Raw genomic sequence first — 24074 nt, 5'->3', positions numbered from 1 at the left:
AAACACACGCGAGTGGTCGGAAGCTTCGAGACGCATCTTGCGCGGCAAAGAAACTGATAAAGCTGCGTCTATCGACAACAAGCATGAACAAACAAAGAATACCGAATTGATACGCATGCCAGAATCAGAGTTATAAGGCTGCATGCCGGCGGCTGCTAAAAAAATAAATAGAGTTTTGGTTTGGTTTGGTTTGTGGGGTTTAACGTCCCAAAGCTACTCAGGCTATGAGAGACGCCGTAGTGGAGGACTCCGGAAATTTCGACCACCTGAGTTTCTTTAACGTGCACTGACATCGCACAGAACACGGGCGCCTTGCTTTTCACCTCCATGAAAAGCGGCCGCTGAGGCCAGTATTCGATACCGCATCCTTGGGAACAGAGAGCTTTGAATGTTTCGCGCCATTACACCACACTTAAATAAACATCGCCTCTATGTTCCAAAATAAACAAAGCAACTTAAACATAAACATTGCAAAGTTTGAATCAATGAATGAATGAAGCCTTTATGCAAATGAAGGGATGGTTCTCGGGCGCTGTTTGGATAATTAGGGAGTTATGAGGGATGGCAGTGTAGCTTCGTCTTCACGGTTCTTCGAGCTGTTGCTTGCCATGCTGCCGATCTCTCACACTACTCGAAGCTCTCACTGCCGTATGTAGCAATGGAATGTTGTATTGCGCTGCTTGATAGAATCTTATCTGCTAGGGTGGGCATATCGTCGTGTGGAATATGCGTAATTTTGTTCCTTCCTCGTGAAAGCAATGAACATTGCCATATAAGGGGTTTTAGGTCTGCTGCGCACTGTTCCTGACAGTGGGTGCATATGTTGCGTGAGAGTTTTGTGTCTTCCGAGAAACGTCAAGTATGTGTGCTGTGTAGGCTGCGTTTGTTATTACTTTGTTGAGAAATATCTCTGGTGGTCGAGTGAGCCCTTCCGTGTTGTCAAACACCGGCGTTGCTGTTGCTTCATATAACCTAAGCTTGCTGTCGTGTTTTATTTTGGTGCGTACATATAGTGCGTCAGCGATCTGCCAGGGGAGAATTAGCAGAGATACCCCAGCCAAAAAGCATACAATTGGATATGCAGCTCCCTTCAAAGCTTCGGGATGGAGCCCCAGAACCTGTTATTTGGATAGGGGCGTGCCCCAGGACTCTATTCTCGGCCCTTTGCTATTTAACCTGGCCATGACCCGCGTATGGCTCGAGAGAGACACTTCGGCCCACTTTACAATATGGAAGACGTACAACGTGTACCACTTGGGGGTGCGTGCGTTGCCGTTGACAGACTGTCGTACCGTCGGGAATGACTTCATAGTCCAGTAATTGTCCGACGCGGTGGAGGACTTCGTATGGCCAGAAGTATCGACGTAAAAACTTTTCACTTAGCCCGCGACAGCGAATAGGCGTCCATACCATGCAGAGTTGGTCTCCCGGCTTGTGCACTCTGCGTCATCGCAAGTTGTATCGTCAGGCGTCGGTGCGTTGTTGGTCGATCCCTAATGCGCAGCCGTGCAAGTCATCGAGCTTCCTCTGCACGCTGAAGATAGGCGTCCATGTTCTCCTGGTCTGTTACGTGTGGCAGCATTGCATCGAGCGTGGTCGTTCGATCCCTGCCACACACAAGCTGGAACGGTGTCGACCGGATCGTCTCTTGGATGGATGGTCGTGTTACACGCGAAGACCACGTATGGCAAGATGGCGTCCCATGTCTTGTGTTGGGCGTTGATGTACATGGCGAGCAAGTCCGTTATCGTTTTATTAAGACGTTCCATGAGTCCGTTCGTCTGCGGGTGGTAGGCGGTCGTCCTCCAGTGGCTTGTGTGGGTGTATAGATGGCTTGAGTGAACTCCGCAGTAAATGCTGTTCCCCTGTCCGTGATGGGCACTTCGGGGGCGCCATGTCGCAGGAGAATGCGCTCGACGAAGAACTTGGCTACTTCTCCTGCGGTACCATTAGGCAGTGCTTTTTCTTTAGCGTAGCGGATAAGGTGGCCATGATGACCCACTTGTTACCCGCAGATGAAGCCTGAAAGGGGCCGAGCAGATCCATCCCAATTTGTTGAACTGGTTTGGTCGGGGGCGGTATGGGATTCAATAGCCCAGCTGTTCTGTGGCTAGAAAACAGCGCTAACACGAGATGAAGCAGATAGAGGCGAAACGATGCTGTCTCCTCTGTCTGCTTGGCGTAGTGTCCCCTCTCCCTGCTTCGTCTCGTGTTAGTACTGTTTTTTAGCCACAGATCATGCACCAACCAGCGCAAATTTCCATCCTGTTACAGCTGGTCTGATCGGGCGCGTCTCGCGTCGTTGGCACTCACGGCACGTTTTCACGTAATGGGCAATGTCGGCAGGTAACTGCTGCCAGTAATACCTTTCTTGGATCCGATGCAGCATGCGCGCCATCCCGAGGTGCCCTGCTGTCGGCTCATCGTGGAAAGCCTGCAAAATTTATTTCCGTAGTTCTTTCGGCACGTCAACGAGGTATGTGGTCTTGTTGGGTGCGAAGTTTTTCTTCACTAGGACGTCGTACCCAGCACCTCCACCAGATGTCACGTAGTGGGGACAATGCCGTTGGCAACAAATTAGGAGGCTTGAACGTCGCTTGAATGAACTCTTTATTGGGATGATCCAAAAGAACTAAGCAACTCGGCGGCGGAGATAGCAATAAACGTGATCTTTGGTCGTTGAACAAAGAATAGCACCCGTCAAAGGTCGATTTAAAGGCAGCTAAGAAACATGGAGATAAAGCCGCAAACGGTGATCCGCACATCTTGGAACTTTTCAGAAGCACACGCGAGTGACCGGAATCTTCGAGAAGCATCTCGACGCATCTTGCGTGACAAAGAAACTGACAAATCTGCGTCTCTTGACAACAAGCATGAAGAAACAAAGAATACAAAATTGATTCGCGTGCCAGAATCATAGTGATAAGGCCGCATGCCGGCGGCTGCTAAAAAAAAACAACAAATAGAGCTTTGAATGTTTCGCGGCAATATTTCGTTTCTTTCCTCATGTTACTCTGCATAATGAGTTGGCAGGGGACCCAGAGGCTTGTAATCTCTGCAACGTACCTCTGAGTCAAAATCACCTAATCTGGCAATGCCCCAATTCTCCGGCAGCTAAAGAAACTGATCCCCGTGGTCAAATTACCTGGGTGTCCTATATCCGCAGCCCAAATGTGGATGAACAAAAGATCGTCCTACGCATGGCGAAGGAGGCTTACTTCAAGACCTTCTCTGCGGCCAAGGCGCAGGAGAGCCGGCAAGGAGACACTCCCCCTGGCTGCCCTGCCCCGAGGTCCATGTCGGTGTAAATAGTCTTCTCACTCACACTCACTCACAGATGCAGGTAATCATCAGACGATGTCCAGTTTGCATATTTAATAAAATGCTTCTCCGAAACCTCGCTGTTGTGATGTACGCTGCAGGCGAGATGAATAGATAATATCGGGCCACAAAAAAATTCAAGATAAACAAATTCATTTCAGGTCGCATTGCTGTGGCCTAGTGCATACACCATGTGTCTGAGAGGAAGGTGTTAACGAATGGAGAATCCACCGACGAAGAGAGAGACAGGATAGAGAGTTAATAATGACTGCGGGAAAAGAGGCGTAGAGCACGTGCCACGCCAGAAACGCCGCTTAAAGAAATTGGAGTAAAATCCGGAAGACGCACACCAGTCTAGATATTATACACCCAAACCTGCCTTTTCATTATACTGAGATGCGTCGGCTGATATCGTTAAGGGGAGGCATCTTAAACAATCTTCTAATAATCCATTTGGGCATAAATATTTAGCATCATTGGGAAAACATCGTGAAAGACAATTTCAACGGAAGACCCGCTTGTTCGCACTGGAAGAATGCCAGCAAGGCGAACATATAAAGTATGGAGCAAAGTTCGGACCAGAATTTCTAGTGCGGTGTGAAACCAATGGACACCGAAAAAATGGATGTCGGTTGGCAACAAAAAGCAGGAAGAGATCGGTAAAAGTCGGATTTATATATCCTTAGTTACGTCTGAACAGTTAGAAATTGAAATCTATGTAACAAAGGTGGTTTTCGGGCTAAAGCACATTGTTGGGCACAAATTTGGGGAGCCTCAGCGCCCATCACTCCAGGTGAACGAGAGGGCGAGTTTTGTTAGCTGGCGAACTAGAAAACAACAACTCTAGAATTGGACGGACATACATAACATACACCATTAAAAGCGCATCAGTCCGTATTCTAGACCCGAGGCGGCCCAGCAATGCCCACGTCACGAGCCCCTTTCGTGCTGCCATTTAATATTATCATCGTCAATCTCACCAAGATAATTTAAGGGCCTATTTTTTTCTTGCTGATGCGTTAAAGACAGACATTTTGTATTGAAAACGGCGCTCTTGTCAACATTTAAACGTGAGTCGCAAACCACTTCTCAAGAGAGCAGGCGGACATAGAGGGACTGGATATGAGCCGTATTTTTTTTAACCGGGCCCTCGTCACTATTAATCCGGCCCTGCATACGAAAAATTCAGATACTAGTAAAAAACAGGTTATATGAGTGTCCGGTCACCAGGGAGTGGAGGGGAACGAGACTGCATGCTCACGCGGTTGCCCGAGCATTCCTCCCCCGGGGTTCCGCTCAATCCTCCGGTTCTACCGAGGCAACCATACCAATCCCGCTCATAACTTATACGGACATCACAAACTATTTACGCCTCTGCAGGAGGGCACTCCCGGGACCCGGTAAAGGTCTTGACAGATCTGTGGAGTGCCACCTTGGACGGCTCCAAACCGGGTGTTTTCGAAATCCCGTCATACTAAAACACGTGGACCCGACATTCACGGGTAGGTGCAAATTCTGCGGGCAGTATGCTGACCTATACCACATGGTGTGGGCCTGCCAGCAAAATACAAAAATAAAAGTTATAAAACAGCCAACTAGGGAGGGCTGGGAGGCGGACCTGTCCAGCTCGGACCTAGGGGCGGCCCAGCGTGCCCTGGTCCAGAGAGCTCGGGCAGCGGCGGCGGCCAATTGCGTCCCGGAATAGGGTCTGCCACTCAACTCCACAACCATACGCACCTTCCTTTCCTAAATCATTTCATTGTAAATAAATGTTTTACCTCCTCCTCTGTTGAGGTACATCTCTGGCTTACTTGTATCTGCCAGAAATGACACCATTTAATGTCCAGAAAAAAAAACTGTTTTGGAGGAATGCAGATATCCACGCAACTAAATAGTGCGGTAACTGAAAAGTAGGTAATATTTGCGATAAAATGGCTTGGTTTGTGGGGTTTAACGTCCCAAAGCGACTCAGGCTATGAGAGACGCCGTAGTGGAGGGCTCCGGAAATTTTGACCACCTGGAGTTTTTTAATGTGCACTGACATCGCACAGCACACGGACGCCTTGCTTTTCTTCATCGAAAAGCGGCCGCCGAGGCCAGGATTCGATCTCGCATCCTTGGGAACAGTAGTCGAGCGCCGTAACCACTGTGCCACCCCGGCGGGGTGCAAGAAAATGTTATGTTCTACGCTGTCATAAGCTTTGGCTACATCTATTGTTACCAAAGCAGCATGCTTTTTTTGGCGTCATTACTCGACTCGCGAGGTCGGGATGCCCATTTCAGATGGAGCACTATGGATGAAAGACATTTTTACAAGGGCTGATGATATTTTCTTAGTTTACGAAGTCGGAAATACACATACTCATGACGTTTTCAATTAATTTTGCAATGCCTGATGTTAATAAAACTGTTAATTAAACGCAACCATCATCGGTGGCTGCGTTCACGTTGAAAATTCCGCTGGCGCAGTATTTCTGGTTACAAGACGCCCACTTCGTTACCTGATTATCCCATGGTCATATGAGATTTGGGGCTGTCGGCTTGAAGTTGCACACCTGTCTTATTTTAGCAAATATCAATGTATTGAAAAAAGCTTCATTTAGGTAATTAATTAGCAATTAAGTAGGTTATTGATTATTTAATCATTATTGGCTAATAATAAATTAATTCGTCAACTCTTAGTAATTAATTATAAATTAATTAGTAATTGGTCATTGATTGACATAGGCCATATAAGGCACGCATTCACGCATACTGTGGTGGTGCTCTGAGATTGGCAGATACCTGTATGACGTCATCCCGCCTGCCGACTGGCTCTGCCAAAGCGGTGGCGAATGAAATGGCGGCACGCACAACTGATACAAAATCACCGGTGGCAAAGGAGCCGCCGCTTCTGCATGCCATGGATGTTCACGATCGCCTTTTCCTTCATGGACGCACGCGCTGTGGCAACCGCTTAGGCTGTTTTGTGTGTGGCACTATGTAGATGTGCCTTTTCAGTGATGCGTTGTCCGCCTACGCTGTTTCGTGTGTGACACTGTGGCGATGTGCCTTTTTCAGTGATGCGTTGTCCGCCCTGCCCCGCCGAGGTGGTGCAGTCGTAAGACGCCTGACTACTGTGCCGGAGTTCCCGAGTTCGACCGCGGCGGCTGCGTACGTCTGCTGTTGTTGTTGTTGTTGTGGCTGTAAGAAGAAGGAAACGAAAATGCACGGGCCTGCTGCTGGCTCTGTAGCTGAGCCACCTCCACTGCCTGACTTTTTTTCCTCGTGCGGACAGAAGAGAAAATAGAGAAGAAAAAGAAGAGGGAGAGAAAGACGCGCGCCGCAACAACAACCGTCGTCCACCCCCTAAGCGGTGGCGGGTGCAATGACGGCCTGCAACAGATAAAAATTCGGTGGCTGGCTAGCCCCCGCCGCAATCGGCGTTGACCTACCGTTACAGCCCGTAGGGCCAGGAACTGCCACCATTCCGATGTCAGAGCACGTTAAAGATCAGCGCACGTTAAAGATCCCCAGGTGGTCGAAATTACTCCGTAGCCCTCCACTACGGCTCCCCTTTCTCTCTTTGTACATTCACTCCCACCTTCCTCCCTTCCCTTACGGCGCGGTTCAGGTATCCACAGAGAGTGTGTGACAGATACGGCGCCTTTCCCTTCCTGTGAACCAATTATTTTCTTTTGTCCGCCCAAGCTCCATCACGTCTGCTTCACGAACTCCGCCGCCCTGCGTAAAATTCTTAGCCTACAAGGTTTCATGTTGTCGAATCTCCGTAACAGCGACTGGTTATCATGCTCTTGAGAATTGAGACGACATAATTCGTGTTCAGTTTTGTCCGCTACGGGAAAGAATAGCGATGCCGCACATAAACTATGATCACATGCATGTCATATGAATAAGAATAAAAAATCTTATTTCGACATGTCAAATATCTACTCTCTATACTCTAAGGAGTCCTTACACATTGATTAATTCTTTACGAACCCGTATTTTAACGCAAAACGAAACGTGTTACACCGCAGACAATTTGCACTTCTCGACAATGCACTCTGCCGCCCCCCTGATGGGATTGGGACAGGTTGGTCGCCGCCACTTGCGGCCGGGGCTGGCCTGCCACCGAATTTCTGTCTGTTGTGGGCCGTCATTGCACCCGCCACCGCTTTGGTGGTGGACGACGACTGTTGTCCCTCTTCCTTTTCTTTCTTCTCTATTTTCTCTCCTGTCTGCACGAGGCAGCGGAGGTGGCTCAGTACAGAGCCAGTAGCAGGCGGCCCGTGCATTTTCTTTTCCTTCTTCCTACAACCACAACAACAACAACATGAGCTCTTCGCGCATGTTCACGCATGCCGGCAATTTTTGCAGCCGTGTTTTTTATTGCGAAGCAATACTACTTTAGCTACCACCTCAGCCCGTGCCATGCCGCGGCCGCATAGCCACGCTTGACCTTTCGCGTGACCTCGCTTCGTGACGTCATACCATCTGTGTAAAAACGGGGCCCCATCTCACGCCGTCGTCTTGCGCGGCGCATAGCCACGGCCGCGGCCTGACTCCCGCTCCTCTCACCAGGGGCGCTGCGCGCTATGTGACGTCAATGGTATCCATCTGGAAGTTGATGCAGGCGCAATCACTGTTCCTGAAGCTCTGGGGTTTAGAGATAACTGTGGCCGGGTGAATAAACCGGCGGTGGAAACTAGCAAAAAACGGCTGGAAGATTGGTGGCTTAAAAGCAGAGAATTGTGACATAATGTTAGTAATGTAGGAGCAAAATTTAATAAATAGAATGATGGTTTAGTTAATCATTCTAAATCAATAATTGATATATGGAGAAAAATGAGCATGATAGCTACTGCTACCACCCCGTTTCAAAGGGGACGCTCCTATATTCCATCCATCCATCCATCCATCGTCATACCATCTGTGTAAAAACGGGGCCCCATCACACGCCGTCGCCTTGCGCGGTGCATAGCCACGGCCGCGGCCTGACTCCCGCTCCTCTCACCAGGGGTGCTGCGCGCTATGTGACGTCATACCATCTGCTTAAAAACGGGGCCCCATCTCACGCCGTCGCCTGCGGGTGCTCTCCCCTGACGGGGCTGGTACAGATGGGGTACCGCCGCTTGCGGCGGTGGCTAGCCTGGTACCGACGTTTTTTATCTGTTGTAGGCCGTCATTACACACGCCACCGCAGGTGGCGGACGACGGCTGTTGTTGCGGCGCGCGTCTTTCTCTCCCTCTTTCCTTTCTTCTCTATTTTCTCTTCTGTCTGCACGAGGCAGCGGATGTGGCTCGGCTACAGAGCTAGTAGCAGGCCCGTGCATTTTCTTTTTCTTCTTCCTACAGCCACAACAACAACAACACGCCGTCGCCTTGCGCGGCGCATAGCCACGGCCTGATTCCCGCTCTTCTCGCCAAGCCCATGAGATGCCGCCTCCAGCCTATGCGCTTCGGTAGGTTGCAAAGAGAAAACATCAGCGAGCTACGGAGACAGAAGAACGGCTTTCCAAGTGACGAGCTCAAGATGCAGCCAGGCGAAAAAAACGCTCAGCGTCTTCGGCAGAAGAATCAACGGCAGAAGCAAGTGAGGAAGTTATAAATTTGACAACAGTTTGGAATGTGCATCACGTTCCAGCACTACTAGTTCGGAACGCCGGAACGCAGCCAAACACTATAGCCAAACGGAAGCGACGTGCCCAAGAAACTCCGGAACAGCGGCAGCAGCGATTCGAGAAGGAACGTGCGTATCGAGAGAGGCAGAATGAAAAGCGAAGAAAACGGCATGCTGAAGAAACACCCGAGCAACGAGAGGAACATCTACCAAACATAGCAGAAACATAGCACAGCCAAGAGTATTACCATAGCCATACTAGCATAAGCATAACCAGAGCATCACCACAAGCGGTAAAATAGCAGAACCCACGTATTGCTTCGCAATTACCAGTCTTAACCAAGCTAAGCCACAGCCGATTTTTTTTTCTTCTAATATAATATTGTCACGGACAACAGGGCTAGACGTTGTCCGTGACAATATTACCACAAATATATATTGCCACCTGAGAAGATCAGGGACACCAGGTGGCAATATATATTCTGCAAAGGTAAGGTGAAATATAATGTTTGTAAAACTATATTAACAAGTGCCTTGAGCCGGTTTTGTGTGGACAGAAAAATAGTGCCGCTTAACAAAGCCCTCCTCTTTTCGAGCAAGTCAGCTTGTTCGAAGGCAATACAGCTCCTTTTCTTTTGACATTTCATGGAAATGTTTCTTGCCAGTTTTTCTTTAGGCGTCATTTTGGTTCTTTTCCGGAGTTTCCTTTCCATCATCAACAATGCACTCTGCTTCCCGCTACACAAATGCATAAAACAGCCACCTTGGTGGCGTCCGGCACCACCGTTATTCAGAGTGTATGTTCACATCATAAATCCACTCGTCCATCCAGTTAGCAGCAGCCTCGTATGAAATCCCTTACTGCTATGCTCAAATCTCTATGCTATGCTATCCTCCTCGTAACCAGTCTGGTACTCACGGCAGGCCATGGTGGCGTACTCTTCGAGCGAGCACTCCAGCTGTGCAGTGGGAACCTGTGCCTGTGCGGTAAAGGGAAATGCACAGGAGGAACGGGTATTTAGCACACAGCGGCATCGTGCTTATTTTTATCCTTTTTTTTGCATTCTGTTAAATTTTCGCGGCGTCAAGATAGCAAACACGCGTCAAGTGTATTAATGTCAACTCGTATTAGTGATGCTTAAATAGTGATCACTTCCAAGAAGGATATATGCAGATATTTAGGGCCACAGGTGGAAATCATACCACGAGATGGCGCTTGCGGCCCCACTTCTCGGGGTACTACAATAAGCAAGCTACCGATTAATTAGGACTGCGCCTCTGTCACAGGTGTACTTTTTTAGTGCTTTGCCCTAAAATAACTCAGCAATGAACGCAAACGGGCCAACCATCCATGACGCAACTAATACAGGCTCTAATACGCAACTAATACAGGCTCTACTAACGGTTTCCGGTCACCTAGACAATGTACTAGAGGCGGAACAGGAAGTTGATACAGACGAAGAGCATCTAGAGCTTCGTGCGTGAGCTTGGCGGAAGAAGAAGGGGGGGGGGGGGGGGGGGGATCTGAGTCCAAAGATGTAAGTAGACAAGAAAAAATGAGGCGGTGATGAAAGAAAGAGAATAAAGAAATTTTTCTGCCTCAGAATGCAATGAGAATGCGAAGAGCCTAATTGATAAGGGATATTTTATATTCTTAGATATGCGGATGATACCACTTTAATGGCAGAAAGTGAAGTGGAACTCAAGAGACTTCTCATGCGCGTACAAGAAGAGAGTGAGAAGTTTGGGCTTAAACTGAACATTAAAAAGACAAAGATCATGGCGTCTTGCCCTACCAAGTCCTGGAGCATCAATGGACAAGAAGTGGAAGCTGCGACAGATTTTCTCTTCTTGGGCTCCAAGATTACCTCGGAAGGAGACTGCAGCCATGAAATTAGGAGACGCCAGCTTCTGGGAAAGAGAGCAATGGTTAGCCTTGACCGCCTAGCAAAGAGCAGAGACATTAGTCTGCCAACCAAGATCCGTATAACTCGTGCTATGGTCTTTCCAGTTGTGATGTATGGATGCGAGAGTTGGACTGTGAAAAAGGCTGACAGCCGAAGAAGTGACGCGTTTGAATTGTGGTGCTGGCGAAGACTCTTGAGTGTTCCTCGGACTGCCAGAAGATCAAATCAGTCGATATTGTCGACCATACACCCTGACTGCTCATTGGAGGGTCAAATTCTAAAGTTAAAGCTCAGCTACTTTGGTCATCTGATGAGAAGAGAGGAGTCGCTGGAGAAAGATTTGATGTTGGGAAAGGTTGAGGGTCGCCGGAGAAGGGGTAGGCAGCGAACGCGATGATTAGATGGCATCCTCGAGGCACTGCAGATGAAGTTATGTGATGTTAGGAAGATAGTGAGAGACCAGAAAGCGTGGCGTGACATGGTCCATAGGGTAACGAAGAGTCAGACACGACTGAACTGAACTGAACTGATTTTATATTCTAGACAAAAACAATGCAAAAGAGCCTGCTTGATAACGACCTCTGTCATTTTGGGATCCCCCTGCGATAATAATAAATCATTCAAATGAAGGGAAAGCCTCAGTACCTGCCACACTTGTTTCTGTGGACACCTGACCAGCGCGCCCCTTAAGAAAGGGAGGAAGGTGGGAGTTAAAGTGGAAAGAGAGAAAGCGGTGCCGTAGTGGAGGGCTACGGCGTAATTTCTACCACCTGTGGATCTTTAACGTGCACTGACATCGCACAGCAGCACCGTTCACCGGTGGCTGATCCTAGCCCTGATGGGGCTGGGACAGGTAGGTCACCGCCGCTTGCGGCGGTGGCTAGCCTGCCACCGAAATTTTATCTTTTGTAGGCCGTCATTGCACCCGCCACCACTTAGGTGGTGGACGACGGCTGTTGCGGCACGCGTCTTTCTCTCCCTCTTCTTTTTCTTTCTTCTCTACTTTCTCACTTCCGTCCGCACGAGGCGTCCGTGTGCTGTGCGATGTCAGCGCACGTTAAAAATCCCCAGGTGGTCGAAATTACTCCGTAGCCCTCCACTACGGCTCCTCTTTCTTTCTTTCTTTCCATTTTCACTCCCACCTTCTTCCCTTCCCTTACGGCGCGATTGAGGTGTCCAAAGAATGAGACAGTTACCGCGCCTTTCCCTTCCTATAAATGAATCAGAGGCAGTGAAGGTGACTCAGCTACAGAGTCAGTAGCAGGCCCGTGAATTTTCTTTCCCTTCTTCCTACAGCCACAAAAAAACAACGTGCAAACATCGGGGAAGGGTGGCTGATCCTGGCCCTGATGGGGCTGGGACAGGTAGGTCACCGGTGCTTGCTGCGGGGGCTAGCATGCCACCGAATGTTTATCTATTGTAGGCCGTCATATTGCACCCGCAGCCGCTTAGGTGGCGGACGACGGCTGTTGCGGCGCGCGTCTTTCTCTCCCTCTTCTTTTTCTTTCGTCTCTACTTAGACTACTGTGCCGGAGTGCCCCGCCGGGGGCCCCGCCGGGGTGGCGCAGTGGTAAGACGCCCGACTACTGTGCCGGAGCACCCGGGTTCGAACCCGACCTCGGCGGCTGCGTTTCGATGGAGGCGAAACGAAGAGGCGTCTGTGTGCTGTGCGATGTCAGCGCACGTTAAAGATCCCCAGGTGGTCGAAATTACTCCGTAACCATCCACTACGGCTCCTCGTTCTCTCTTTCCACTTTAACTCCCACCTTCCTCCCTTCCCTTACGGCGCGGTTGCAGTGTCCACAGAAAACAAGTGAAACAGTTACTGCGCCTTTCCCTTCCTATAAATAAATCAGTTACCCGGGTTCGTACCCGACTTCGGCGGCTGCGTTTCGATGGAGGCGAAACGAAGAGGCGTCCGTGTGCTGTGCAATGTCAGCGCACGTTAAAGATCCCCAGGTGGTTGAAATTACTCCGTAGCCCTCCACTACGGCTCCTCTTTCTCTTTTTCCACTTTCACTCTCACCATCCTTCCTTCCCTTACGGCGCGGTTGAGGTGTCCACACGAAACAAGTGAGACATTTACCGTTGGTTTCCCTTCCCATAAATTAGTTAATCTCACTTCTGTCCGCACGAGGTAGCGGGGTACTCCCCTGATGGGGCTGGGACAGGTAGGTCACCGCCGCTTGCGGCGTGGGCTAGCCTGCCACAATGTTTACCTGTTGTAGGCCGGCATTGCACCCACCACCGTTGCGGTGATGGACGACGGCTGTGGTGGAAGACGGCCAGTCGCAGGCCCGCGCATTTTCTTTTCCTTCTTTCTACAGCCACAACAACAACATCGCACAGCACACGGACGCCTCTCCGTTTCGCCTCCATCGAAACGCAGCCGCCGGCGGTCGGTTTCGAACCCTAGTAGTACTACTCCGGCACAGTAGTCGGGCATCTTAACCACTGAGCCACCGCGGCGGGGCAAGATTCCCCTTTGAGGAGTAAATAATCGCGACCTGCATCAGCTACACTTTCATATAAACGATTAGGCATCTAGCTCAGGTAAAAAAATTAGTTTGGTATAACTCCACTTAAACTCATTAAGACGCCCAAGAGCACTGTTTGGCATGATTTAGGATTGAAGCTTCCCCTCGTGCCGAGAGACCCAGCCGCAAACGCGTTGGTTTCCGTTGCCGAAGAGAACGGTGCCTCGACGAACGCTTGGCGGCTGGGGCGAACAGTTTGGTTTCTGGGGAACTCGCCTTTGGCTTGAAAGAGAGGAAAAGATGGCGGAGAATAGCTAAAAGCTAGTAAAACCAAAGCTTGGGAAAAGACTGGTGGAACACAGGTGTGGAAGCGCCTAGTACAAAAAAAGGGCGTGGAAGCACCGACCTCAGAATCTGTTAGTAACCCGGCGAACAATTCGCCAAGTGCTAACGCAAGAAGCATCCTTTGAAGGATGCAAGGCCCTACAGCACTATTAGCGAACATAAGCGTGTTGCAACGGGTGGGACTTTAGGGCTGCTCATCCTGAAAGATATACCATCCAACATGCAATGTTGGGCGAAAACCGGGAAGAGCATCCATCAGTGTGTGCAAGATTAAAGTCTGGCCTCTTGCCTAGTACCTTGAAGTAGGGATGAACGCTATGCGAAATCCAGCTCTCTAGTACCTCAAGTAGAGTCGGTGTGGAGGAACCGAGCTTGGGGTACGGGGAACCTTAAAAACGGCTTCATGAAAGGAACCTGGCTCAGACGCCGGAAACCTGGCAAACGCCTTGTGGTGGTGCAATGTTCTTGAGGCCGATGGCCGCACCGCACATTCGGCTAAGAGCGAGTGCTCGCCCTCTACGGAGGCCTGAAAAGGAGCTCGACTCAAAATTGATCAATCAAAATCCTATGCTGTCCACATTCCCCACCTAATTCCCGTAACCCTATCCTCATTCCTACGTCCTCATTCCCTATAGCCTATCCCTTCCGCTACTTCCAAGGAGAGATACGTGAGGTCTCCCCGGGCCCGCTTCCTCGGCTGTGGGTATGATACAGTAGCATTCCCCTATTTATTTAATAACAATTCTTATAAAAAACCATTGTCCAAAGGACCTGATCATTTAATTCGACCATTGGCTAATTTTACTCTAGCCGCTATACATTTGTAGTGCGGGAGGAGTCTGACTGGATTCCAATATACTAATTGTGCAGTGTTTTGGGAGGGTACCACTCGCGATGAGCAAGAGCGGGAGGGTGGAGGGCTGAGCTACCTGTTCGAAGCTGGGGCAGATTGGTCCAGGATTTAGTAGAGCAGGCAACTGATAGCACTAGCCGTGACGTATTTGTGGACTTGCGTTGGCGTATTTGAGGGCTGATGGTTGTGACAGAAATAAAAATCTGAAACTCTTTGCATCTATGGAGAGTAAAAGTGCAAATGCTGACTGAGGTGGCCATGAGGGACGAGTAAATGAGCTCAACCTGCATCAGCGACACTTTCATGTAAACGATTAGGCATCTAGCTCAGGTAAAAAAAATTGGTCTGGTATAACTCCACTTAAACTCATTAAGACGCCAAAAAGCACTGTTTTGCTTGCTTTAGGCCCGGCGGCGGTAACTCAGTGGTTGAAATGCCCGACTACTGTGCCCGAGTAGTACCAGGGTTCGAAACCGACCGCCGGCGGCTACGTTGCGATGGAGGCGAAACGGAGAGGCGTCCGCGTGTTGTGCGATGTCAGCATGCGCGTTAAGATTCCCAGGTGGTCGAAATTACTCCGGAGCTCTCCACTACAGCACCCCTTTCTATCTTTCCGCTTTCACTACCACCTTTCTTCCATCCCTTACTGCGCGGGTCAGGCGTCCACGGAACAGTGTGGCAGTTACTGCACCTTTTCTTTCTTGTGAACCAATTATTATTATTATTATTATTATTATTATTATTATTATTATTATTATTATTATTATTATTATTATTATTATTATTGTTGTTGTTGTTGTTGTTGTTGTTGTTTATGGAGGCGAAACGGAAAAGCGTCCGTGTGATGTGCAATGTAAGTACACGTTAAGGAACCCTATAAGAATCGGTCGAAATTAATCCGAAGTCATCCACTACGGCACCTCCATCGCTCTTTTTCCTAGTCTACCTCGTTCTCTTACAGCCCGGTTCAAGTGCCTACCGAGAAGTGTGAGAAAAACTCCGCCATTCAGTTCCTATAAGCCAATTTACATTTACCATTTCAGCCAATTCATGATTGGGGGTATAGCACTCAGAGACGCGCAAAGTTTGACAGTCTGCTTTCTAAAAAAATGTGAATTGGTTTATTCGAAAGGAAAAGCGCAGTAGCAGTCACACTTTCTCCACGGACATCTGGACCGCGTCGTAAGAAAAGGAGAAATGTCAGAGACAGAGTCAAAGCGGAGAGAGAAAAAATTAGCTGTGGCTTAGTTCTGGTTAAGCCTGAGTGATTGTGAAAGCAATACCTCCCTGGCTGCGCTGGGCTCTGCTGGTGGTTTGGCATGGCTTCGCCTTTTGTGCAACTAAAGGATTTACTCTGAACACATGGTTTCTACTGTTTGTGTATTCCAATGAACACGCTTTGGTGGTCCGTAAAGTAGTGACTCTTGGTCTGAACACTGGCTCGCTTACTGAACTTGTAGAACGCCGCCGGGCTCGCCATTCTGCGGCATGGGCGCGTTGCTTAGCCAACCGCTCTTGCCTTTCTTCATCTGTCTCCTCGGCACAGCGCCGGCGTTAGCGCGCAGCACGTCGCTCCAGCGACGCTTTGTACAACTCTTCAGACATGACTAAGAGGAGCGCGCCTGCGGCGCCCCGTTTATCCTCTCCTAGCGCGCGCCCTCACGCGGCGGGCCGAGGAGGCCGTCACGTGGTAGCCGCCGCGAAGAGCGAATGAACGACTACGGCCGAAGAGACGAGTTGGGTCCCTGCTCTCCTCTGGTCGTGACGTCACGCTGTCACGTGGTAGCCGGAGCGAAGGAACGACCTCCACCAACGGCAGAAAAGTGCTAGCAGTATTGCATTCGCAATAAAACAATAGTTGTGGTTTAACTCTGGTTAACCCTAGCTGAATTGTGATAGCAAAGGCGGAAGCTTCTTTTGCTTGCTACATTATTTCCCTATTACGCCCTATCAGTGTAAGGTACTATAATTTAGGGAACACTTAAGCTCATCCTTCAAGAGTATGACGCGAGAGCGTAAGCTACCAGCCCACATATAAATGAGAAGGGTTTAATCGTTTAATGCTGCTGAACCGGACGTGGAGGGAAAGCATTTGCTGCCGGCGACCAAGTGTTGTTCTTCTTCGCGGCTGTTCAAAGTCAAACGTGGTCCTTCCCTGGACGACGCGACGGGCTGAAACCTGGGGCAGTATTGCTATCGAAATAAAAAGAAAGAAAGAAATAGGTGTAAGGTCCAGCTTTGGAGGGCTGCGGAGTAATTTCGACCACCTGTGGATCTTTAACCGGCACTGAAACCGCACATCACTTGGACACAGTGGATGCAACAGAATATCCCCATTGTTCAGCCTATGCAATATGCGCGGTATCCTGCCGCTTCGAACACTACATCAGGCTCGATCATGGCCAAAACTCCTGTATAAGCGGAAGCATCCGCTATAGGGATCACGTAAGTCTCTTCCAGCTGCAGCCTTCGTCCTCAAGGATTCTAAAACTACCATACAAAATTTCGCCCGAGGCCAGCAATATACTGCGTCTCATAAAATCCTAACTACCAACTCTCAACCTCTCCAGCCCATATAGCTAGTCTGAGTACCGGTCCATTCGTGCAGCCTCGGTATCTACGCTGCCCATTATGCTGCTCGAGCACACATCGACTGAGCAAGAGATACCGAGGATCCAGGCAGCGCCAGAGTTCGGCTGACCACGTAAATTCAGTTCAGTTCAGTCGTTCAGTCGTGTCCGACTCTTCGTGACCCTATGGAGCATATCACGCCATGCTTTTCGGTCTATCACTATCTTCCTAACATCACATAACTTCATCTGCAGCGCCTCGAGGATGTCATCTAACCATCGCGTTCGCTGCCTACCCCTTCTCCGGTGACCCTCAACCTTTCCCAACATCAAATATTTCTCCAGCGACTCCCCTCTTCTCATCAGACGACCAGAGTAGCTGAGCTTAAACTTTAGAATTTGACTTTCCAATGAGGAGTCAGGGTTTATGGTTGACAACATCGACTGATTTGATCTTCTGGCAGTCCAAGGAACTCTCAAGAGTCTCTCAAGAGCCAGCACCCCAATTCAAACGCGGCAATTCTTCGGCGGTCAACCTTCTCCACAGTCCAACTCTCGCATCGTACATCACAACTGGAAAGACCATAGCACGATTTATACGGATCTTGGTTGTCAGACTAATGTCTCTGCTCTTTACTAGGCGGTCAAGGCTAGCCATGGCTCTCTTTCCCAGAAGCGGGCGTCTCCTAATTTCATGGCTGCAGTCTCCTTCCGGGGTAATCTTGGAGCCCAAGAAGAGAAAATCTGTTACAGCTTCCACTTCTCGTCCCTTGATGCTCCAGGACTTGATAGGGCAAGACGCCATGATCTTTGTCTTTTTAATGTTCAATTTAAGCCCAAACTTCTCTCTCTTCTTGTACGCGCATCAGAAGTCTCTTAAGTTCCACTTCACTTTCTGCCATTAAAGTAGTATCATCCGCATATCTAAGGTTGTTGATACGTTTTCCAGCAATCTTCACTCCAGCTGAAGACTCGTCCAGACCGGCCTTCCTCACGATGCACTCAGCATATAGGTTAAATAGGCAGGGCGACAGTATGCAGCCTTGTCTCACTCCTTTCTCAATTGGAAACCAATCAGTAAGACCATGCCCAGTTCTGACTGTGGCCTCTTGCCCTTCATACAGGTTCCTGAGGAGACAGATGAGGTGAATTGGAACTCCCATCTCTTGGAGAGCTTGCCACAATCTGCTATGATCTACGCAGTCAAACGCTTTCGCATAATCAATAAAGCAGAAGTAGATGGGTTTCTGGAACTCTTGCTTTTTTCATGATCCAGCGAAGGTTGGAAATCTGGTCTCTAGTTACTCTGCCCTTGCGAAATCCAGTTTGCACGTCCGGAAGCTCCCGATCCACATACTGCTGCAGCCTATGTTACGACCGTGAATCCGCATTTGCGCGCTCTATTGTTCGCCTGTGGGCATAGATAAGTGCTGTGGATATGTGGTGATGGTCCAATGGCTCTAAGTGAGCCTGTTTCCAGGAATCCTGTTTTGTAAGCCTGTTTTGCTTTGTGGACACCCTGCAAATGCCAAATTGACCCTGTCAAGAGAACGTCTGGAAAAACACAAAGAAACGTCCCCCTGCGGGAAATAGCAGGAAGTGCTTTCTTTCTTTTGTTCACCCTTCCAGTCGAGAAGTGCTATCCTCCAGTGATGAATGACTCCTATCCAAAGGAGACGACAGAGTGACATGTCCGCTGACGTGCAGGACAAGAAAGGAGCATGACGCATACGGCCATTAAGTGATTTCCCAGGAATGCAGGGAAGATTTGCAATTGTCGGAAAGGGACAATGCTGGGATCCTTATGTGGCGCGCACGTGCGCTTGGGTTTCTGAGAAGGAAACCCACTTGTCAGAACCAGCCTGTGGTTTCTTTGCTGAAGAATAGAAATGTACCTCCTCTCCTCGCCGTTCCCAAGCTTTTCCCGCCAACAAGTTATTACGCCCAACGAATTAATGCCGGACCAGTCAGTGCCTCAGACCATCAGTGCAGTGATGTGTTCGATTGGATGCCGATATCTGAGGGGCGTGCCCTGGAACTGATTGGTCAGCATCTTCAGAGGGGGGGCTGGACATAGGGGGTTTTAAGGACAGTGCAGAGCCCGAAAAAAGCGCTCTGGGCCCTGGGTAAACGGTTCATCCAGTCGCTTCTCGCTATGAACTCTTAACGCTTGCCATTTTGCTGAAGTACCCTTCTTTTTCGTGTAAATAATCTTGTAAATAAGTTTCTCAAAGTGCCATTAAACCTGCTTGTACATATTTCACCAACTTCGAAGATTCAATCCTACTTCAACCCCGAGTCTCTGCACGCTACCAAGTGAAGGCCGGGTCGACGTAGCCCCAGCGTCACGACAACTGGTGGCAGCGGTGGGATCTGAATCTACAAGCCACAACATCTGATGACTGGAGGTGGGATCTGGATCTACAAGCTACAACATCTGGTGATTCGAGGTGGATCAGAATCTACAAGCCACAACATCTGGTGATCGGAGGTGGCATCCCAAGCAACAAGCAAGAGCAACAATCGGCCAACAAGAAAGCAGCTCGGAACATCGATCGCATGTGTGGGTGAGTGCTTGGCTTTTCTTCTGATGTGGACCAGGTTCTAGAACAGGGTTAGATTTTAGAACTGGTAAAAAGTGTTGAAACGCCTTTAGGTTTGGTAGTTTGCACTGTTGTTTTGGAAGTAGCCGACACTCGGAGCGATCATGGACCTACAAAAGCTGCAGAAACCGGAACTGTTGCAATTGTGTGAGGAATTGGGAATTGATACAAGTGGTTTGGCACGAAAACCTTTGATTATAAAGGCAATCACAGATTTGGGAACCGATGATGAGGAGCTCAGTGAAGCATGGAACCTCATCGGTCAAAAAAAGGAGCAGCTCAGACAGCAGAAAGAGCGGGAAAAAGAGGAAAAGGAGCGCGAACGTGAGAGGGAAAGAGAGGAAAAGAAGCTAGACATTGAGCTCCGGAAATTAGAACTAGAGTTGAGCAAGAGGTCGGGCGATTGTCCCCAGCTAGCGGTACCTCGTCTCAACAAGGAGGCAGATTTCAAGATGTCAAAGTACATGCAGCCATATGTGATATCAGGGGATATCGGTCTGTATCTGGCTAACTTTGAGCGAACCTGCGAAAAACTGTCCTTCCAGCGAGACACTTGGTCTCAGAGATTATTGACGGTTCTGCCCTGCGAGGCAGCGGAGGTTGTCGCGCGGCTAAGCAAGGAGGACGCGGACAACTACGAGAAGGTCAAAGCTTGCCTTCTGAGAAAGTATAGGCTTAGCGCCGAGGCGTTCAGACAACGTTTTCGGAATGCCACTAAGTCCAGGGACGAGAGTTACCCTGAATTCCTGTACAATTTAAGAGTTAATTTGAGCGAGTGGCTAAAGAGCACTGATTCCTACAGTGATAGGGACGCTGTAGTCGAGCGAATTCTTTTGGAGCAGTTTTATAACTGCCTCCCAGAAAAAGAAAGAAATTGGTTACAGGACCGAGGCGAAATTAAGTCGGCAACTGAAGCTGCCGAACTTATTGAGGAGTATGCTTCGCGCCGACAATTCAGCAACCCAGCAGTGGATAGGCCCCGCAATCCCAAGTTGAGTGTGAATAACCGTCAGGAAAGGCACTTTGCTAGAGTTGGAAACGAAGAAATGAAGGTTTCTTCAGGCAAATTCCCTAGAAAGGACGGCAGTGAGAAAAGTGGGGAAGTGACCAACGCGCAGAACACAAAGAATAAGCTTGAGGCTAGGAAGCCGCTCACATGCTTTAGGTGTAATGAGCAGGGTCACATTGCCGTCAACTGCCGGAAAGAAAAGATTGCTTTCTCGTATGTCAGTGACTGCGATGAAAATATGCAGCTTTTAGAACCCTACCTGCATGACCTAGTAGTCAACGGGAAGCCTTGCAAGGTACTGCGCGATTCGGCCGCAACGATGGATGTTGTCCATCCGGCGTATGTGTCGCCTTCCGACTATACAGGACAGTGTGCGTGGATCCGCCAGGTAGTGGAGGAACAGAGTGTGTGCTTGCCAATCGCGAACGTGGTCATCGAGGGCCCTTTCGGCAAATTGACAACCGAGGCTGCCGTTTCAGGAAAGCTTCCTAAGTGCTATCCGTATTTGTTCTCCAACAAATCGGACATGCTACTGCGAAAGAGGGTCATCCTTTTCGGAGACAGAGTTGTGCAAGCCTTAACACGTTCAAAGGCGCGAGAACTAGCTACACTGCTCATTCCAGAAGAATCCACAGCGGAGGAAACGGCAGTTAAAACAGTGGTAAATGCGGAAAATAGCGGGTCAGAAAAGTTTGAGAGCGAGGCATCTCAGATAAGTCAACTTGAAAGTGAGCTTGATGAGACGCGGAATGAGGACGTTCTTGAGAGTGACATCTTGCCGCCAGTGTCTAGTAATCTCACGAGACTTTTAAGTGGAACCCGAGAGGACTTAGCTATGGAGCAAGCCGTGGTAAATCTAACGTTAAACCTTCCCGAGGAGATGGGGGACAACTTGATTTGCCTCAGCGGAAAGGGAAGCAACGCTCAGGAGCTTCTCAAAAAGACGGAGCAGAGAGGAGAACTAAAGAAATCCCAGCTGTCCGATCTGGGCGAAATAATAACAGAGTTTGAGGCCTGCTTCGTGGACAGGCCAGGCAGGACTGATTTGACTGAGCACGATATTGAGCTGACTTCAGACGTGCCAGTGCGATCAAGGTGCTACCGATTTTCTCCAAGGCAAAGAGAAATTCTGGATAGGGAAGTAACTCGCATGCTGGAATCAGGAGTAATAAAACCCTCGGAAAGCGATTATGCTTCGCCTATGATCTTAGTAGAAGCTCCAGGTAAAGACCCTAGGCCTGTGGTAGACTACCGAAAGCTAAATTCTCTCACCAGGGATCAAGTGTATCCTATTCCGAATATTGAGGAGAGAGTAGAACAGGTCAGTAGAGCGGCATATGTGACTACGCTGGACCTTACTCGAGGATACTGGCAAGTACCGCTCACTGAACGCGCCAGCAGATACGCGGCTTTCGTCACTCCGACGGGCAGCTACCAGCCAACAATGATGAGTTTCGGGCTCAAAAATGCTCCATTTTGTTTTTCCCGACTCATGGATAGGGTTTTAAAGGGGTGTGAAACATTCGCGGTGCCTTATTTAGATGACATTGCGGTTTTTTCCGACTCATGGGCGGACCATATGGTACATCTAAGAGCTGTACTGAGCCTTTTGCGTCAAGCTGGACTAACCGTAAAGGCCGAGAAATGTTGCCTGGCAAGGGCGACCGTGGACTACTTGGGTCACAATGTAGGTCAGGGTTTCAGGAAACCCAGCGAGATTAAGATTTCTGCGGTAGCAGACTACCCGCGGCCGAGCACGAAGACGGAAATTCGAGCATTCCTGGGTCTGACGGGATACTACAATCACTACATCCCTAACTATTCAGCTTTGGCTAGCCCTCTGACCGACGCTCTCCGCAAGACAGAACCGACAAATGTAGTCTGGGACGAACAAAAGGAAGCCTCCTTCGTAAACCTGAAGGCTGTGCTGATTAGCCGTCCGGTATTGCGAGCTCCAGACTATGACCGAGAATTCACGGTCCAGTGTGATGCCAGTGATCGAGGGTTAGGTGCTGTTCTCTGCCAGAGAGATGACGACGGTAATGAGCACCCGGTGCTCTACCTGAGCAGAAAACTGAGTTCTAGAGAGAGGGCTTATTGCGCGTCAGAGAAAGAGTGCGCTTGCATTGTATGGGCCATTCAAAAATTGCAGTGCTATCTTGGAGGGGCCAAATTCACCGTAGAGACGGACCATTGTCCCCTGGCTTGGCTGCAAACTGCGACATCGAAGAACAGTCGCCTTCTTAGGTGGAGCCTGATTTTACAGCAGTACAATTTTGAAATAAGATACAAAAAGGGGAAATTAAATGGGAATGCGGACGCGCTTAGCCGCTCTTTCTAAGCGGTCCTAGGTGTTCCTCACCATGTACCCAAATTGATAATCAGGTTTTTTTTTTTTTTTTTTCGTGCGCTTGTATATGTGTGACTATGTAAAGCAGCACGTTTGGTTTTCTAGGAATACGTGGGTCCTGAACGTCTTGAGAGTGGGCTTTTCTCGAACAACAATGGCAGTTTTCTTTTAGCCTGGTCTCTTCAGACGGGAGCCGAGTGCTTGCTTCGACATGTGGTTGAGTTTCAGAGACAGCTCAAGCAAATTGGCCTACAACAATCAAGACAACGCGACAAGCAACAGCGAGCTTCAAACGTTCACGTGCAGGCCATTAAGTCGTCTCTTCATGCAGCAGCTGCGACTGCTGCCCTCCGAGACTCTTCTGGCGGGGGAGGAGGCTGTTACGACCGTGCATCCGCATTTGCGCGCTCTATTGTTCGCCTGTGGGCATAGATAAGTGCTGTGGATATGTGGTGATGGTCCAATGGCTCTAAGTGAGCCTGTTTCCAGGAATCCTGTTTTGTAAGCCTGTTTTGCTTTGTGGACACCCTGCAAATGCAAAATTGACCCTGTCAAGAGAACGTCTGGAAAAACACAAAGAAACGTCCCCCTGCGGGAAATAGCAGGAAGTGCTTTCTTTCTTTTGTTCACCCTTCCAGTCGAGAAGTGCTATCCTCCAGTGATGAATGCCTCCTATCCAAAGGAGACGACAGAGTGACATGTCCGCTGACGTGCAGGACAAGAAAGGAGCATGACGCATACGGCCATTAAGTGATTTCCCAGGAATGCAGGGAAGATTTGCAATTGTCGGAAAGGGACAATGCTGGGATCCTTATGTGGCGCGCACGTGCGCTTGGGTTTCTGAGAAGGAAACCCACTTGTCAGAACCAGCCTGTGGTTTCTTTGCTGAAGAATAGAAATGTACCTCCTCTCCTCGCCGTTCCCAAGCTTTTCCCGCCAACAAGTTATTACGCCCAACGAATTAATGCCGGACCAGTCAGTGCCTCAGACCATCAGTGCAGTGATGTGTTCGATTGGATGCCGATATCTGAGGGGCG

At 49.3% G+C, this 24074-nt stretch overlaps 1 protein-coding gene across 2 annotated transcripts in view; it reads right to left on the bottom strand.

Annotated features, from left to right (window-relative positions):
• Positions 1 to 24074, bottom strand: part of IFT46 (intraflagellar transport 46) — an 85106-nt gene that overhangs the window by 14295 nt on the left and 46737 nt on the right. The window contains exon 7 of one of the 2 annotated variants that reach the window (XM_084604904.1): positions 9843 to 9903. The exons of the other annotated variant lie outside the window; for it this stretch is intronic. Coding sequence (XP_084461030.1) covers positions 9843 to 9903 — 61 coding nt within the window. The remainder of the gene's footprint in view (positions 1 to 9842; positions 9904 to 24074) is intronic. 2 annotated transcript variants of the gene reach the window in all.

Source organism: Amblyomma maculatum, chromosome 5 (assembly GCF_055883805.1).
Source record: "Amblyomma maculatum isolate TAMU_Amacu chromosome 5, ASM5588380v1, whole genome shotgun sequence".
Classification (NCBI taxonomy): domain Eukaryota; kingdom Metazoa; phylum Arthropoda; class Arachnida; order Ixodida; family Ixodidae; genus Amblyomma; species Amblyomma maculatum.
The sequence above is the reverse complement of the archived record's forward strand: the minus strand, read 5'-3'. Positions and strand labels throughout refer to the sequence as shown.